This window comes from Coregonus lavaretus, assembly GCF_964263955.1.
Source record: "Coregonus lavaretus genome assembly, chromosome: 4".
Lineage (NCBI taxonomy): Eukaryota > Metazoa > Chordata > Actinopteri > Salmoniformes > Salmonidae > Coregonus > Coregonus lavaretus.
This window is the reverse complement of record NC_139991.1, coordinates 71,480,503-71,497,700: the sequence shown is the minus strand read 5'-3', so window position 1 is coordinate 71,497,700 and position 17,198 is coordinate 71,480,503. Positions and strand designations below refer to the sequence as shown.

At 44.6% G+C, this 17,198-nt stretch overlaps 1 protein-coding gene across 1 annotated transcript in view; it reads left to right on the top strand.

The window, feature by feature from the left end:
• The first annotated feature begins 2,942 nt into the window (after positions 1-2,942).
• LOC311128043 (3',5'-cyclic-AMP phosphodiesterase 4D-like) overlaps positions 2,943-17,198 on the top strand; it is a 47,568-nt gene continuing 33,312 nt past the window's right edge. Inside the window, exons 1-3 of the mRNA XM_084159990.1 lie at positions 2,943-3,013; positions 3,169-3,221; positions 13,657-13,769. Coding sequence (XP_084016116.1) covers positions 3,179-3,221; positions 13,657-13,769 — 156 coding nt within the window. The 5' untranslated portion in view covers positions 2,943-3,013; positions 3,169-3,178. The remainder of the gene's footprint in view (positions 3,014-3,168; positions 3,222-13,656; positions 13,770-17,198) is intronic.

Genomic DNA, 17,198 nt, shown 5'->3' with positions numbered 1-17,198 from the left:
TTCCAAAGTTGTGGCAAAATGGCTTAAGGACAACAAAGTCAAGGTATTGGAGTGGCCATCACAAAGCCCTGACCTCAATCCTATAGAACATTTGTGGGCAGAACTGAAAAAGCGTGTGCGAGCAAGGAGGCCTACAAACCTGACTCAGTTACACCAGCTCTGTCAGGAGGAATGGGCCACAATTCACCAAACTTATTGTGGGAAGCTTGTGGAAGGCTACCCGAAACGTTTGACCCAAGTTAAACAATTTAAAGGCAATGCTACCAAATACTATTTTTTTGTACTCCTGAGTGGCGCAGTGGTCTAAGGCACTGCATCGCAGTGTTAACTGTGCCACTAGAGATCCTGGTTCGAATCCAGGCTCTGTCGCAGCTCGGCGCACAATTGGCCCAGCGTCGTCCAGGGTAGGGGAGGGAATGGCCGGCAGGGATGTAGCTCAGTTGATAGAGCATGGTGTTTGCAACGCCAGGGTTGTGGGTTCGATTCCCACGGGGGGCCAGTATAAAAAAAAATATATATATATATATATATATATGTATTCACTAACTGTAAGTCGCTCTGGATAAGAGCGTCTGCTAAATGACTAAAATGTAAATGTAAATGTAATTGAGTGTATGTAAACTTTTGACCCACTGGGAATGTGATTAAATAAATAAAAGCTGAAATAAATCATTCTCTCTACTATTATTCTGACATTTCACATTCTTAAAATAAAGTGGTGATCCTAACTGACCTAAGACAGGGAATTTTTACTAAGATTAAATGTCAGGAATTGTGAAAAACTAAGTTTAAATGTATTTGGCTAAGGTGTATGTAAACTTCCGACTTCAACTGTACATGCAGTCAACACCTAGTCGCATACGCTTAATTAATGCGCACATCAAATCAGGTTACAGACCAGTTAACTAGGCCTAAGAGCCCTAGACTTAGCTAGTGCAACAATATTAATAGGCTTGTTAAATCGGTTTCCTAACACATGGCTTGAGGAATCCAAAATTAAGGTAATTAACAGATAGATTCAGTTCAAAAGGGACATGATCTGCAGTATATCTGAACTTCTCTGATACTGTATTTTAGCCACATTTTCATTTGTACAGTGCATTAAATGTTTATTTATTTCCTAGTTTATTGTGCTTCAAACACGCCCATATGTATGGACACATGATAGCACAGCAACTGAAGACCTAAGTCAAGATGTCATCGTTCAGGCTGCATCAACGGTCCTGCTCCCTCTCTCCCCACACATCTGATATTTCTGCATTCACTGGTAGCTCAGCTGGTAGAGCACGGCGCTTGTAACGCCAAGGTAGTGGGTTCGATCCCCGGGACCACCCATACACAAAAATGTATGCACGCATGACTGTAAGTCGCTTTGGATAAAAGCGTCTGCTAAATGGCATATTATTATTATATTATATTATTAAACTCATGATTTGAATCTTTGTTTGACACAGTGTGCTTTTCCCCCTGCCTAGCTGTACCTTGTCACACAGACAAACCCTATATTCCAATACAGTACAACTACATTTAATATTTTTTGAAATAAATCATAAATATATAAAAACATACACTCACTGGCCAGTTTATTAGGTACACCCATCGTGCCTCCAGAACAGCCTGAATTCTTCGGGGCATGCATTCTACAAAGTGTTGGAAACTTTTGTTGCTCAATTGGTGTCAAGGGACCTAACGAGTGCCAGGAAAATATTCCCCACACCATTACACCACCGCCACCAGCCTGTACCGTTGATACCAGGCAGGATGGGGCCATGGACTCATGCTGCTTACGCCAAATCCTGACTGCCATGAGCATGACGCAACAGGAACCGGTATTTGTCGGACCGGGCGATGTTTTTCTACTCCTCATTTGTCCAGTGTTGGTGATCGAGTGCCCACTGGAGCCGCTTCTTCTTGTTTTTAGCTGATAGGAGTGGAACCCGGTGTGGTTGTCTGCTGTAATAGCCCATCCGTGACAAGGATCGATGAGTTGTGTGTTCCGAGATGTCGCTCTGCACACCACTGTTGTACTTCGCCGTTATTTGTCTGTTTGTGGCCCGCCTGTTGGCTTGAATGATTCTTTTCATTCTCCTTCGACCTCTCATCAACGAGCTGACTGGATGTTTTTTGTTTGTCGCACCATTATCAGTAAACCCTAGACGCTGTTGTGCGTGAAAAGTCCAGAAGGGCGGCCGTTTCTGAGATACTGGACCCGGCGCACCTGTCACCGACAATCATACCACGCTCAAATTCGCTTAGGTCACTCGTTTTGCCCATTCTAACGTTCAATCGAACAGTAACTGAATGCCTCGATGCCTGTCTGCCTGCTTTATATAGCAAGCCACTGCCACGTGACTCACTGTCTGTAATAAACTGGCCACTGATTATATATTGTATCTATCATTTTTTAATTCCATCTCCGTATATGGTTGATCTGTGTTGACAAATGCATGCGATATCTTAACATGAATTAGATTTTCCTCACATTTCTTTTTCCAATGAGATAGGAGGTCCGGGATGTGTACGTTTTCACATTGTAAATACACCATCTTCCTCTTCCTCCTCCTCCTCCTCCTCCTCTTCCTCTCTTACAGCCATGGCGATGACCTGATAGTCACACCATTTGCACAGGTCAGTGCCCATGTGCTCCACTTTCACTTGTGTTTATTAGTTCTTACCCAGTGGGCAAAACTGGTTAAAATGACATCATTTCAACCATATAACAAGTTTTGCCTGCTGGGAAGACCTTTATAACTTTTTGGGGCCTGATTTAGTACTCTTACCTCAGTACAACTTGCTTCAGATAATGTGAAGGCCAACATGTTTTGGGTATACTAAGAAATTGTGTATAAATTAAGACTTTTCTTTATGGACATTATTGCTGTTGACATGATGTCACGTAGTGTCTGATGTGTCCTGTTGTACCCCACCCTGTGTAGGTACTGGCTAGTTTGAGAACAGTACGGAATAACTTTGCTGCACTAACCAACTTGCAACAAGATAGAGCCTCAAACAAGTGAGTATATTCATTGTAGTGTATTGTTTTGGTGCTAAAATTGGTGTGTGTGTGTGTGTGTGTGTGTGTTTGTGAGAGAGAATGTACTGTATCTGTTGGGAGAAGGAAAGACATCCCTGATCAAATCCTTATTTATCTGTGGTTTCCTTTAACAGGCGATCCCCTATGTGTAACCAACAACCACCCATCACCAAGTCCTCTTTCTCAGGTAAGACTAACACACACACACACACACACACACACACACACCTGGTACTGCAAACAAGTGAACTGATATGACAGCGGACCTCTTTCTGTGAATTGACAGTTACTTTCTTTCACATGAAGATCCTGAGTGAACTCTTTCAATCAGTGCATTGTAGTGAGTTAAATTGACTTAAACCATTTTCCTCCATTGGGATCATAGGTAATCCACAAACGTCTTCCAGCGGGCATTGCAGTAGCATATACAATACATTTCTGTGTTGTTGTCCAGTAAAATCATGAAATAAGTTTGGTTACAGAAGGAGGACTCCCCTTCAAAAGTAGATGCTCCCAGTTTTCTGAATAAAACGTATGTACATGGACATAGATGTAGGCAACATAGATGCTGCATAAACATTGCCATGACCAGGTTTGATTTCTTCATTCAACTCCAGCCTGGATCCCCAATGCTGTGTTTGGGGCTTGGAATGACCATTTTGAGCTTGGAATGCCTGCCTGCGTTTGAGTGGGTTGGACGATGATCCTCTGAAGTGTTTGTCTGTGGGAACGTTTGCTATTGAGCCGTGCCAGAGGACAACGTTTTGGTTGGCCTCAGTCCAGGTGCGTGTTCATTAGCGCACGCAACGGAAAACGTTTTTCTGAAAAACGGAAATTAGCATTTCTTATTAGATAAGTCCAGGTAGTTGCTCCTTGTTTAAGTCCGTTTTCTTCTGTTTGGTGCCTAATGAACAAAACCCAGTCTTGTTGGTTTGGCTTATGACGGGGAGCACGTCTGGCTCTGTTCTGATACAGTGCATCCTTCCCTAATTCCTTCCTTCATTCCTTGCAGTGATTACAGATCTGGATCTGAGAGTGTTGGATTGGTTAATAGGCTTTCACTTATCCAATCATGTATGGATCAGTGATAACCTCATGGTAGAAAGGATAAAAATATGTTTTAAGTGTTTTGGGACTGTGGTGACTCCTGGGGTGCATTGGTGAGTGATGGTGGTGGTACTGTTGGAGTAACAGGGTGAGAGATGGTGATGGTCTATTGGAGTTACAGGGTGAGTGATGGTGGTGGTACTGTTGGAGTTACATGGTGAGAGATGGTGATGGTCTATTGGAGTTACATGGTGAGAGATGGTGGTGTTACTATTGGAGTTACAGGGTGAGATATGGTGATGGTCTATTGGAGTTACATGGTGAGAGATGGTGATGGTCTATTGGAGTTACATGGTGAGTGATGGTGGTGTTACTATTGGAGTTACATGGTGAGAGATGGTGATGGTATATTGGAGTTACAGGGTGAGAGATGGTGATGGTCTATTGGAGTTACAGGATGAGAGATGGTGATAGTCTATTGGAGTTACAGGGTGAGAGATGGTGATGGTCTATTGGAGTAACAGGGTGAGAGATGGTGATGGTCTATTGGAGTTACATGGTGAGAGATGGTGATGGTCTATTGGAGTTACAGGGTGAGAGATGGTGATGGTCTATTGGAGTTACAGGATGAGAGATGGTGATGGTCTATTGGAGTTACAGGGTGAGAGATGGTGATGGTCTATTGAAGTTACATGGTGAGAGATGGTGATGGTCTATTGGAGTTACATGGTGAGAGATGGTGATGGTCTATTGAAGTTACATGGTGAGTGATGGTGGTGTTACTATTGGAGGTACATGGTGAGAGATGGTGGTGTTACTATTGGAGTTACAGGGTGAGAGTTGGTGATGGTCTATTGGAGTTACATGGTGAGAGATGGTGGTGTTACTATTGAAGTTACATGGTGAGAGATGGTGGTGTTACTATTGGAGGTACATGGTGAGTGATGGTGGTGTTACTATTGGATTTAAAGGGTGAGTGATCGTGGTGGTCTATTGGAGTTACAGGGTGAGAGATGGTGATGGTCTATTGGAGTTACAGGGTGAGTGATGGTGATGGTCTATTGGAGGTACATGGTGAGAGATGGTGATGGTCTATTGGAGTTACAGGGTGAGAGATGGTGATGGTCTATTGGAGTAACAGGGTAAGAGATGGTGATGGTCTATTGGAGTTACATGGTGAGAAATGGTGATGGTCTATTGGCGTTACAGGGTGAGTGATGGTGATGGTCTATTGGAGTTACAGGGTGAGAGATGGTGATGGTCTATTGGAGTTACATGGTGAGAGATGGTGATGGTCTATTGGAGTTACATGGTGAGAGATGGTGGTGTTACTATTGGAGTTACATGGTGAGTGATGGTGGTGTTACTATTGGATTTAAAGGGTGAGTGATCGTGGTGGTCTATTGGAGTTACAGGGTGAGAGATGGTGATGGTCTTTGGAGTTACAGGGTGAGAGATGGTGGTGTTACTATTGGAGTTACAGGGTGAGTGATGGTGATGGTCTATTGGAGTTACAGGGTGAGAGATGGTGATGGTCTATTTTGGAGTTACAGGGTGAGAGATGGTGATGGTCTATTGGAGTTACAGGGTGAGAGATGGTGATGGTATATTGGAGTTACAGGGTGAGAAATGGTGATGGTCTATTGGAGTTACAGGGTGAGCGATGGTGATGGTCTATTGGAGTTACATGGTGAGAAATGGTGATGGTCTATTGGAGTTACATGGTGAGAGATGGTGATGGTATATTGGAGTTACAGGGTGAGAGATGGTGATGGTCTATTGGAGTTACAGGGTGAGTGATGGTGATGGTCTATTGGAGTTACAAGGTGAGAGATGGTGATGGTCTATTGGAGTTACATGGTGAGAGATGGTGATGGTCTATTGGAGTTACATGGTGAGAGATGGTGGTGTTACTATTGGAGTTACATGGTGAGTGATGGTGGTGTTACTATTGGAGTTACAGGGTGAGTGATCGTGGTGGTCTATTGGAGTTACAGGGTGAGAGATGGTGATGGTCTATTGGAGTTACAGGGTGAGTGATGGTGGTGTTACTATTGGAGTTACATGGTGAGAGATGGTGATCGTCTATTGGAGTTACATGGTGAGTGATGGTGGTGTTACTATTGGAGTTACATGGTGAGAGATGGTGATGGTATATTGGAGTTACAGGGTGAGAGATGGTGATGGTCTATTGGAGTTACAGGGTGAGAGATGGTGATGGTCTATTGGAGTTACAGGGTGAGAGATGGTGATGGTCTATTGGAGTTACAGGGTGAGTGATCGTGGTGGTCTATTGGAGTTACATGGTGAGAGATACTATTGGAGTTACGGTACTGCAACACCAGTACCAGATGTACACAGCAGAGAGAGACAAAGGGCATGTTTTACACATTGGTGCCCTGTTGTGCTTTCTAAAGCAGCTCCTTTAAGATAATCTTTGAAGTTAGTGATTTAAAGGACAGTATTACAATGGACTTGAAGTTTGATTTCTTGTCTTAACTCAGCTGTTTAAAAAAAAAGTATTATTATTTTTTGTATTTTACCCCCTTTTTCTCCCCAATTTCGTGGTACCCAATTAGTAGTTACAGTCTTGTCCCATCGCTACAACTCCCGTACGGACACGGGAGAGGCGAAGGTCCAGGATCTCTAGTGGCGCAGCTAACACTGCGATGCAGTGTCTTAGACCACTGCGCCACTCGGGAGGCCAACTCAGCTGTTTTTTCACTCCTGCATGACTGTGTAATATAGATTTGAGCTGGAATACCACTTGCCATGTTATTGTAGGGCTATCATGAACAGCTAATGATCCCACACTGGCGTCGCTAGCATAGGTGACCGACACAGTGCTTGTGACGTTCTAAGACACAGTGCTTGTGACGTTCTAAGAAGGTTTGTGTGTGTGTGCGTGCATGCGTGTGTGTTTTGTACCTGCATCATTTCCACTGTTGGATAATGAAGATATATTGTATTGTAAGGATCTGTAAAAGAAGCCACTGGGAAAAGCAATGGTACCATTAGAGTCCATTAATTAGAGCAATCAAGACCCAGCTTGATCCTTAGGACCTGCCAATACTAATTGATCTGACTTGATTATGTGGAGGAGGAGCTCAAGACTACACTTAATGGCCAAAAGTATGTGGACACCTGCTCGTCGAACATCTCATTCCAAAATCATGGGCATTAATATGGAGTTGGTCCCCCATTTGCTGCAATAACAGCCTCCTCTCTTCTGGAAAGGCTTTCCACTAGATGTTGGAACATTGCTGCGGAGACTTGCTTCCATTCAGCCACAAGAGCATTAGTGAAGTCGGGCACTGATGTTGGGCGATTAGGCCTGGCTCGCAGTCGGTGTTCCAATTCATCCCAAAGGTGTTAGATGGGGTTGAGGTCAGGGCTCTGAGTAGGCCAGTCAAGTTCTTCCACACCAATCTCGACAAACCATTTCTGTATGGCCCTCGCTTTGTGCACGGGCATTGTCATGCTGAAACAGGAAGAGGCCTTCCCCAAACTGTTGCCACAAAGTTGGAAGCACAGAATCGTCTAGAATGTCATTTTATTTACATTTTAGTCATTTAGCAGACGCTCTTATCCAGAGCGACTTACAGAAGCAATTAGGGTTAAGTGCCTTGCTCAAGGGCACATCGACAGATTTTTCACCTAGTCGGCTCGGGGATTAGAACCAGCGACCTTTCGGTTACTGGCACAACGCTCTTAACCACTAAGATACTGCCGCCCCAATTTTATGCTGTAGTGTTAAGATTTTCCTTCACTGGAACCATGAAAAACAGCCCCTGACCATTATTCCTCCTCCACCAAACTTTACAGTTGGCACTATGCATTCGGGCCAAACCCAGATTTGTCCATCGGACTGCCAGATAGTAAAGCGTGATTCATCACTCCAGAGAACGCGTTTCCACTGCTCCAGAGTCTAATGGTGGCGAGCTTTACACCACTCCAGCCGATGCTTGGCATTGTTTATGGTGATCTTAGGCTTGTGTGCGGCTGAAGCTCCCGACGAACAGTTCTTGTGCTGACTTTGCTTCCAGAGGCAGTTTGGAACTCAGTAGTGAGTGTTGCAACCGAGGACAGACAATTTTTACGCCCTACGAGCTACAGCACTCGTCGGTCCCTTTCTGTGAGCTTGTGTGGCCTACCACTTTGCGACTGAGCCGTTGTTGCTCCTAGACATTTCCACTTCACATTAACAGCACTTACAATTGACCGGCACAACTCTAGCAGGGCAGACATTTGACGAACCAACTTGTTGGAAAGGTGGCATCATATGATGGTGCTACGTTGAGTGTCACTGAGGTCTTCATTAAGGCCAATGTTTGTCTATGGAGATTGCATGGCTGTCTGCTTGATTTTATACACCTGTCAGCAACGGGTGTGGCTGAAATAGCCGAATCCACTAATGTAAAGGGTTGTCCACATACTTTTGTATATATAGTGTATATTTAGAACAAAAAATAGCCGCACTTGCTTTCCAAGTATACAGGAAATATGTGGCCATGTTGCCTAGTAACATCATTGCTGGGGTTGGGATTAATTAATGTTTATGTGTCAATACTGGTGACCACAAGACTTACTCTAAGTTTAATTAGATTCATAAAGATGTCTTCATGATTTCATAAGTTGATCATATGTCGCCTTATTCAATTACCATACCATGTTGTCTTCCATCAAACTAGGATGAAGACATTCATTTTTTACATGTTATTATCAATCTGAAAAGCAGTGGAAGTGTTCAATTTACGGGGCACATATACAGTGGGGAAAAAAAGTATTTAGTCAGCCACCAATTGTGCAAGTTCTCCCACTTAAAAAGATGAGAGAGGCCTGTAATTTTCATCATAGGTACACGTCAACTATGACAGACAAAATGAGAATTTTTTTTCCTGAAAATCACATTGTAGGATTTTTAATGAATTTATTTGCAAATTATGGTGGAAAATAAGTATTTGGTCAATAACAAAAGTTTCTCAATACTTTGTTATATACCCTTTGTTGGCAATGACACAGGTCAAACGTTTTCTGTAAGTCTTCACAAGGTTTTCACACACTGTTGCTGGTATTTTGGCCCATTCCTCCATGCAGATCTCCTCTAGAGCAGTGATGTTTTGGGGCTGTCGCTGGGCAACACGGACTTTCAACTCCCTCCAAAGATTTTCTATGGGGTTGAGATCTGGAGACTGGCTAGGCCACTCCAGGACCTTGAAATGCTTCCTAAGAAGCCACTCCTTCGTTGCCCGGGCGGTGTGTTTGGGATCATTGTCATGCTGAAAGACCCAGCCACGTTTCATCTTCAATGCCCTTGCTGATGGAAGGAGGTTTTCACTCAAAATCTCACGATACATGGCCCCATTCATTCTTTCCTTTACACGGATCAGTCGTCCTGGTCCCTTTGCAGAAAAACAGCCCCAAAGCATGATGTTTCCACCCCCATGCTTCACAGTAGGTATGGTGTTCTTTGGATGCAACTCAGCATTCTTTGTCCTCCAAACACGACAAGTTGAGTTTTTACCAAAAAGTTATATTTTGGTTTCATCTGACCATATGACATTCTCCCAATCCTCTTCTGGATCATCCAAATGCACTCTAGCAAACTTCAGACGGGCCTGGACATGTACTGGCTTAAGCAGGGGGACACGTCTGGCACTGCAGGATTTGAGTCCCTGGCGGCGTAGTGTGTTACTGATGGTAGGCTTTGTTACTTTGGTCCCAGCTCTCTGCAGGTCATTCACTAGGTCCCCCCGTGTGGTTCTGGGATTTTTGCTCACCGTTCTTGTGATCATTTTGACCCCACGGGGTGAGATCTTGCGTGGAGCCCCAGATCGAGGGAGATTATCAGTGGTCTTGTAAGTCTTCCATTTCCTAATAATTGCTCCCACAGTTGATTTCTTCAAACCAAGCTGCTTACCTATTGCAGATTCAGTCTTCCCAGCCTGGTGCAGGTCTACAATTTTGTTTCTGGTGTCCTTTGACAGCTCTTTGGTCTTGGCCATAGTGGAGTTTGGAGTGTGACTGTTTGAGGTTGTGGACAGGTGTATTTTATACTGATAACAAGTTCAAACAGGTGCCATTAATACAGGTAACGAGTGGAGGACAGAGGAGCCTCTTAAAGAAGAAGTTACAGGTCTGTGAGAGCCAGAAATCTTGCTTGTTTGTAGGTGACCAAATACTTATTTTCCACCATAATTTGCAAATAAAATCATAAAAAATCCTACAATGTGATTTTCTGGAATTCTTTTTATCAATTTGTCTGTCATAGTTGACGTGTACCTATGATGAAAATTACAGGCCTCTCTCATCTTTTTAAGTGGGAGAACTTGCATAATTGGTGGCTGACTAAATACTTTTTTTCCCCACTGTATGTCCGTCCCCAAACCTCTCCTCGACTACCCATACACAGTATTGGATCTCTTCCAGTACTAGCACACCTGATTCAACTGGTCAACTGATCTGTGATGTGCTACTACAGCAATCTACATCAAATAAGGGAATGACTAGGGGAACTTTGATAGAGATATGGGAAACCCTGAGCTAGCTTACCAACTAGCCCGTTAGCTAATTCTACCAAGCACCATTGTTTTGGTGACAAGTATGAAAAAAATAAGAGCGTCTGCTAAATGACTAAAATGTGTACTCCTGAGTGGCGCAGTGTACTCCTGAGTGGCGCAGTGGTCTAAGGCACTGCATCGCAGTGCTAACTGTGCCACTAGAGATCCTGGTTCGAATCCAGGCTCTGTCGCCGCCGGCCGCGACCGGGAGACTCATGGGCGGCGCACAATTGGCCCAGCGTCGTCCAGGGTAGGGGAGGGAATGGCCGGCAGGGATGTAGCTCAGTTGATAGAGCATGGCGTTTGCAACGCCAGGGTTGTGGGTTCGATTCCCACGGGGGGCCAGTATAAAAAAAAAAAAATATTCACTAACTGTAAGTCGCTCTGGATAAGAGCGTCTGCTAAATGACTAAAATGTAATGTAAATGTAAATGTAATTGCTTGGGACTCCTGATCCTCAATAGTGCCGGTCCAGGGTTTAGCGCAAGCCCTTTCAGTTTCCCTGAGAGGGGCGGACCTGGTGTGTCTCACTGAGCAGGAGAATAATGCCATTGACGTCAGAGGAGATGTTGTCAGCAAGGACAGAGGACCCCTGCTTCAAGAGGACCCCTGCTTTAAGCTTCTGAAACCCCTCAGCCCAGCCACTGACTGTCTGCACAGCCATTTGAGAGAGAGAGAGAGAGAGAGAGAGAGAGAGAGAGAGAGAGAGAGAGAGAGAGAGAGAGAGAGAGAGAGAGAGAGAGAGAGAGAGAGAGAGAGAGAGAGAGAGAGAGAGAGAGAGAGAGAGAGATGCTATTGACGTCAGAGGAGATGTTGTCAGCAAGGACAGAGGACCCCTGCTTCAAGAGGACCCCTGCTTTAAGCTTCTGAAATCCCCCAGCCCAGCAACTGACTGTCTGCACAGCCATTTGAGAGGGAGAGAGAGAGAGAGAGAGAAATAAATAAATTGAAAAGGGTAGAGAGATGAGGAGAATGCAGAGAGGGGGAGAGAAAGAGAGATGGTGAGGGAGACGCAAGCAAAGGCTGAGAGAGAGAGAGAGAGAGAGAGAGAGAGAGAGAGAGAGAGAGAGAGAGAGAGAGAGAGAGAGAGAGATGTTTTTTTTTTTACTCTCGCTTTCTGTGTTTCTGGTTGTAGCTCTGTCCTCCTCTCACTTACTCTTTCATTGTCCATCTAAAAAAAAAACTCTATACATAGCAGCATAAATATGTTTTAGCAGCCTAACTACTCTCCACCACAAATCTTAGATTTAGAACATTTCCAGATGACTAGAGGGTTGTCTTCCCTAATCCGGGATTAGGTAAAAACACAGGGAATATGTGGCTGAGCGGAAATACCCCTGCATCATTCCCTAATGACGATTCATCATGAGGACATTCAGCCTGACTGACTACTATTCAGAATCCCACTGGCGGAATATTCTCAGTGAGTGTCTGTGTGCATGTGTGTGTGTGTGTGTGTTTGTCATCATGTTTTCTTTGTCTGGTTTTATAGTCAAAACCACTAGTCATATAGTCATATCACTGATCTAGAAAAGTATTGGATAGGTTAAAGCATGGGTTAGTGATTACATCAAGGAAGGGAAGAAGGAAGGATGCAAAGTCTTCGAACAGGGCATATCCATCAACCTTAACCATTAGATACTAACCTAAATACAGATCTAGGACCAGATTACCCTAACTTTACCCCAACTTTAACCATTGGAGGGGGTTCAGTAGACATCTGACCCTGTATCAGTGGTTAGGGGCTCAGATCAGAATCTGTGACTCCAGTCCAGTCCGGGTAGTCTGTTGCTCCAGTCCTGCTCTTCCTGTGTGCTGCGCTGTGCTTCTCTCTCAGACCAGTGTTTTCACAGGAAGCAAGCGTTTTCAACTCATGCTTTTTGAGTCAGCCATCCCTCCTATTGACGTGTTGCTTTAGCCACAGTCAGACCCGCTTGGACATTTATCTCCGTCCGTCTATCTGTCAGAGCAGTGGTCATCGTCAATGTGTCATCGCTGCAGGGAGGAAAGGGGATTTGAGACAGAAAATAAACTCATCCGTGGCTCTGTGTGTGTGTGTGGGCTACGAATGGGGTTCTCTGTCTTTAGAGGAGGGGGGTAGAGGAGGAGGAGGAGGAGGAGGAGGTGTGTTTGGAAGGGGGGTCTTGGCTTTGTCTTAGACTTCTCCTTTGTCGATGACTCCTCATCCACGGTAGGCTGAGGAAGTTTTCCTGTTTTTCATTCTGGATATCCCTGAGAAGAGTGATGATCATGTAGAATTGTGTGAGACGGATTTTCCTGCTATCCCAAATCTGGGAATCCTCCGGGTTGGATAGAGCACAACTCCGTCTGGACCGTTGAAAGATTTGTGTGTAGGCGCTGGATTCCATGTGTGTGTGTTTTGTTTTCAGCTGGTGGAGTATGGGGGCAGCTTTGCTGTGTTTCCCATCAGGGCTTTTGCAAGGCTGGACTCCTTCTAGTGTGACACTGTGGAACTATTGCTCCCCTAGATTTTACAACTGTGGATTCTAGAACTGTATGTTGTGGATTCTAAACGTCTCACTCTGGATTGTAGAATGGTCCATTGTGGATACCAGAACTACACTCTGTGGAACTTTCTCTTCTTGGGATTCTAGAACTACTTCTACTACTACTGTAACTACTCTCTGGAGGACTGAGAGAGGGACAGAAGGGTGATTGTTGACACTTTCAGGGTAATCAAAGATACTTAGCTACAGCCAGAGACCATCTCAGAGACAAGTATTTTCCTCCTATTCAATCTCTCTGTGGGGAAGCTATCATCACCGTAGACAGTTTTTGCTCTTCAAGCCCCCCTAACCATGAAGAGTCACCTATGCATCCACCCTGGCAACCCGGGCTATGGCGTCACCGCCGACGAAACGCAAGAGATGACATCGCACAGCCCTGTCAAGCGCCTCAAAACTGACCACCACCACTCACCACCCCTACCTGTCCCTGTCCCCGTCCCCCTACCCCCTGTGCCCCTTTCCCCCGTCCCCTGTCTCCCCCCTTCAGAGGAGGCCTACCAGAAGCTGGCCACGGAGACGCTGGAGGAGCTGGACTGGTGCCTGGACCAGCTGGAGACCCTGCAGACCAGACACTCTGTCAGTGAGATGGCCTCCACCAAGGTAAGACCACCATCTACTTAGCTACTACCTAATTATTACTACTAAGACTATCTAGACAATACTCCCTAAATTCTTTGGGTGAACTGCCATAGGGCAGTGGGCATGGCATTGGGTAGTGGATTTGGTTTTGAGATAGTGCTTTACAGTAGACCTACATGGTCTGGGATCTAGCCCAGTAAGACACTGAAATATAAAGAACATCAGCACCATCATGAGACTTACCACATAACACAACTACAGCCTATGGTTATACCTCAAGTAAATAATCTGACCGTCAAAAATATTCTACATATGATATTTTACCACCCAGATGATATTAGTACACCACCCATATCATATTAGTACACAACCCATATGATATTACTGTACCATCCATATGATATTACAGCACCACCCATATGATATTACCCAACCACCATATGATATTACACCACCCATATGATATGACACCACCCATATGATATTAGTACACCACCCATATGATATTACTACACCACCCATATGATATTACTGTACCACCCATATGATATTACAACACCACCCATATGATATTACCCCACCACCCATATTATACTACTACACCACCCATATGATATTACAATACCACCCATATATTAACACACCACCCATATGATGTTACTTCACCACCCATATGATATTACTACACCACCCATATGAAATAACTGCACCTATATGCACAGTGCTCATTTAGTGTACCAGACAAAACATACACTGAACTTAATTTAATCTAGGAGTTAAGAAATCCTTCCTAGTACAACTGCACTGCACTCAGTACCTTTAGCCTATGAGCTACTCTCTTCTTGTCCACAGTCATATGACAGATATGAAGGTTACAGGTGGACATAATGTTGACTATCATGCAGAGGATGAGGTTTGTTGGAAAGAACAGTAATACTGCTGGTTGAATCCCTTTGTTTTAAATGGGTGTTTCAGGTTGAATCATTTTGTTTAATGGGTGTTTCAGGTTGAATCACATTGTTTATATGGGTGTTTCAGGTTGAATTCCATTGTTTATATGGGTGTTTCAGGTTGAATTCCATTGTTTATATGGGTGTTTCAGGTTGAATCCCATTGTTTATATGGGTGTTTCAGTTGAACATGCGCACAGAACTGCTGTCTTGGGTTATACCACTTCCTACTCACTCCTTTACATGTGGCTGCTTGTTGATGCTGTTAGTTAACCCTGTCTTGACTCTCCAAGTGTACATCTCTTATGTCTAGGTAATGTACTCCCAAGAGTAAATTCTCCTTTTATTGTTTACCTGTGTGTGTTCCGCCCTGGGAGCAGCTAACAGCTGGCCCAGGCAGACGCACAAAGTCAGACACGCTGCCCCACAGTTGCTCAGCTACAGTAGCAGCATGCAGGCAGGCTCTTGGAAAGCATCTCACTTAGATCCAAAATGGCCGTCGCAGGGAGCCAGTCTCAGGCAGATGTTTTGTACACACGGTAGGCAGGCTGCAGTACATGTACTTACTGGATGGGGAACCTAAGGGGGCTAGCGTTAGCCTAGCGTTAGCAGCATCCTTCTCTGCCATGGCTCCGGAGACTTCTCCAGCTGATAACACTGTGATGTCATCAGTATGCTCAACCATCTGGAGGAGAAATGAGGGACGGCATAATGTGTTTCTGTGTGAGTACCAGGGACCTGTTTTGTCGCTGTGTGTGTGGACATCTGCTAGGGAACTGTGTCTGGGGGAATGTGTGTGTAAAGAAGGCTTGTTGCTGTTTTTATCAGGCTCTGGTTTGACCTCTAGCTTGCACACAACTGTTGTTATTCCAGTATGTGTATATGTTGTTATTCCAGTGAGGGATGCAGTCTGTGGTGTGTGTGTGTGTGTGTGTGTGTATGTCTGTGTGTTTGGATGTCATTGCTGTGGATCATCCAGATGCTGAAAGTAGCAGCCGTGTAAATGGTGAGATGTGTTTACATGTTTTAAATACAGTGACACATATATACCTATTACTGCAACACCTTGTATTTGTTAGATTGGAAGATATCAATTGGTTATAGAAATAACATACTGCCCAATGTTTTTATGGCTATGTGTGTGTGTGTGTGTGTTGCCAGTGTGCTGCTAGACTGAAGGTCATTGGGCCGATGCCACAGATCAGGGACAATGTATGAATATGGCAGTCACATGCTGACTGCTTTGGTTCTTCACAATACGCATAGAAAGTAGATATGCATGGATACGCGTCACAATGGTCAAGTGTAAACACAACTGGAGACGTCCGTCACGCCACTTAGAAGACGCTTTTATGCAAAGCGACTTACGTTACAGAGAGTTCAGACATTTTGTAGTATGTGAATGTGATCTCTGCGAGCATTGAACCCATGACCTTGCTAGCACCATGCTCTTATCAACTCGCCACACGTGGGCCAGATAGTCCCATGACCCTCCTTATTAAATATACCATTCCCACTTTGTAAGAATTCTGTCATCAACAGTTAGTGGTAGGGTTTATTGTTAGCATTTAATTTACTTATTATATTTCCTGTTTCTCTCGCCTGCGAGATGATGGTCTGTCTGTGTAGGCTCTTTGTGTAGCATGTAGAGTAGCGTTGGGACAATAACTGAAAGGTTGCTTGTTTGAATCCCCGAGCCGGGAAGGTGGAAAAATCTGCCCTTCTGCCCTTGAGCAAGGCAGAACAACTGCTCCCCGGGCGCTGATGACGTGGACGTCGATTAAGGCAGCCCCCCGCACCTCTCTGATTCAGAGGGGTTGGGTTAAATGCAGAAGACACATTTAGTCAATATGCATTCAGTTGTGCTACTGACTAGGTATCCCCCTTTCCCCACCTAGTGTTTGGACATAGTTGTCTTTTCTTAAAGCACCTGCGGAGTCTTTCATCAACAATTACATTTCCCCTATTTCTTTCATGTTCTCATGCTTACAGAACTGGTGTGTGTGTGTGTGTGTGTGTGTGTGTGTGTGTGTGTGTGTGTGTGTGTGTGTGTGTGTGTGTGTGTGTGTGTGTGTGTGTGTGTGTGTGTGTGTGTGTGTGTGTGTGTGTATGTGTGTGTGTGTGCGCGTGTGTGTGCGCGTGTGGGCATGTGTTTCTGTACTGACTGTGTTACAGTATGTGCCCATATCTGTCTCTGTCTGCTTTCTCTCTCTCTCTCTCTCTCTCTCTCTCTCTCTCTCTCTCTCTCTCTCTCTCTCTCTCTCTCTCTCTCTCCCAAATGTGTGTGTTTAAGTTATCTAATCCTCTTTGACCACAATCAGGCCCCCTTGTCGTTCAGGTGGGGACGGAGTGCTTTTCTAAGTACAGATAAGCAGGTATTTCAGCCTAAACACTGGTTTCTTTATAGAGAAACACCAGGGATACCAGCCTAAACACTGGTTTCTTTATAGAGAAACACCAGGGATATCTGCCTTAACACTAGTGTCTTTATACAGAAACA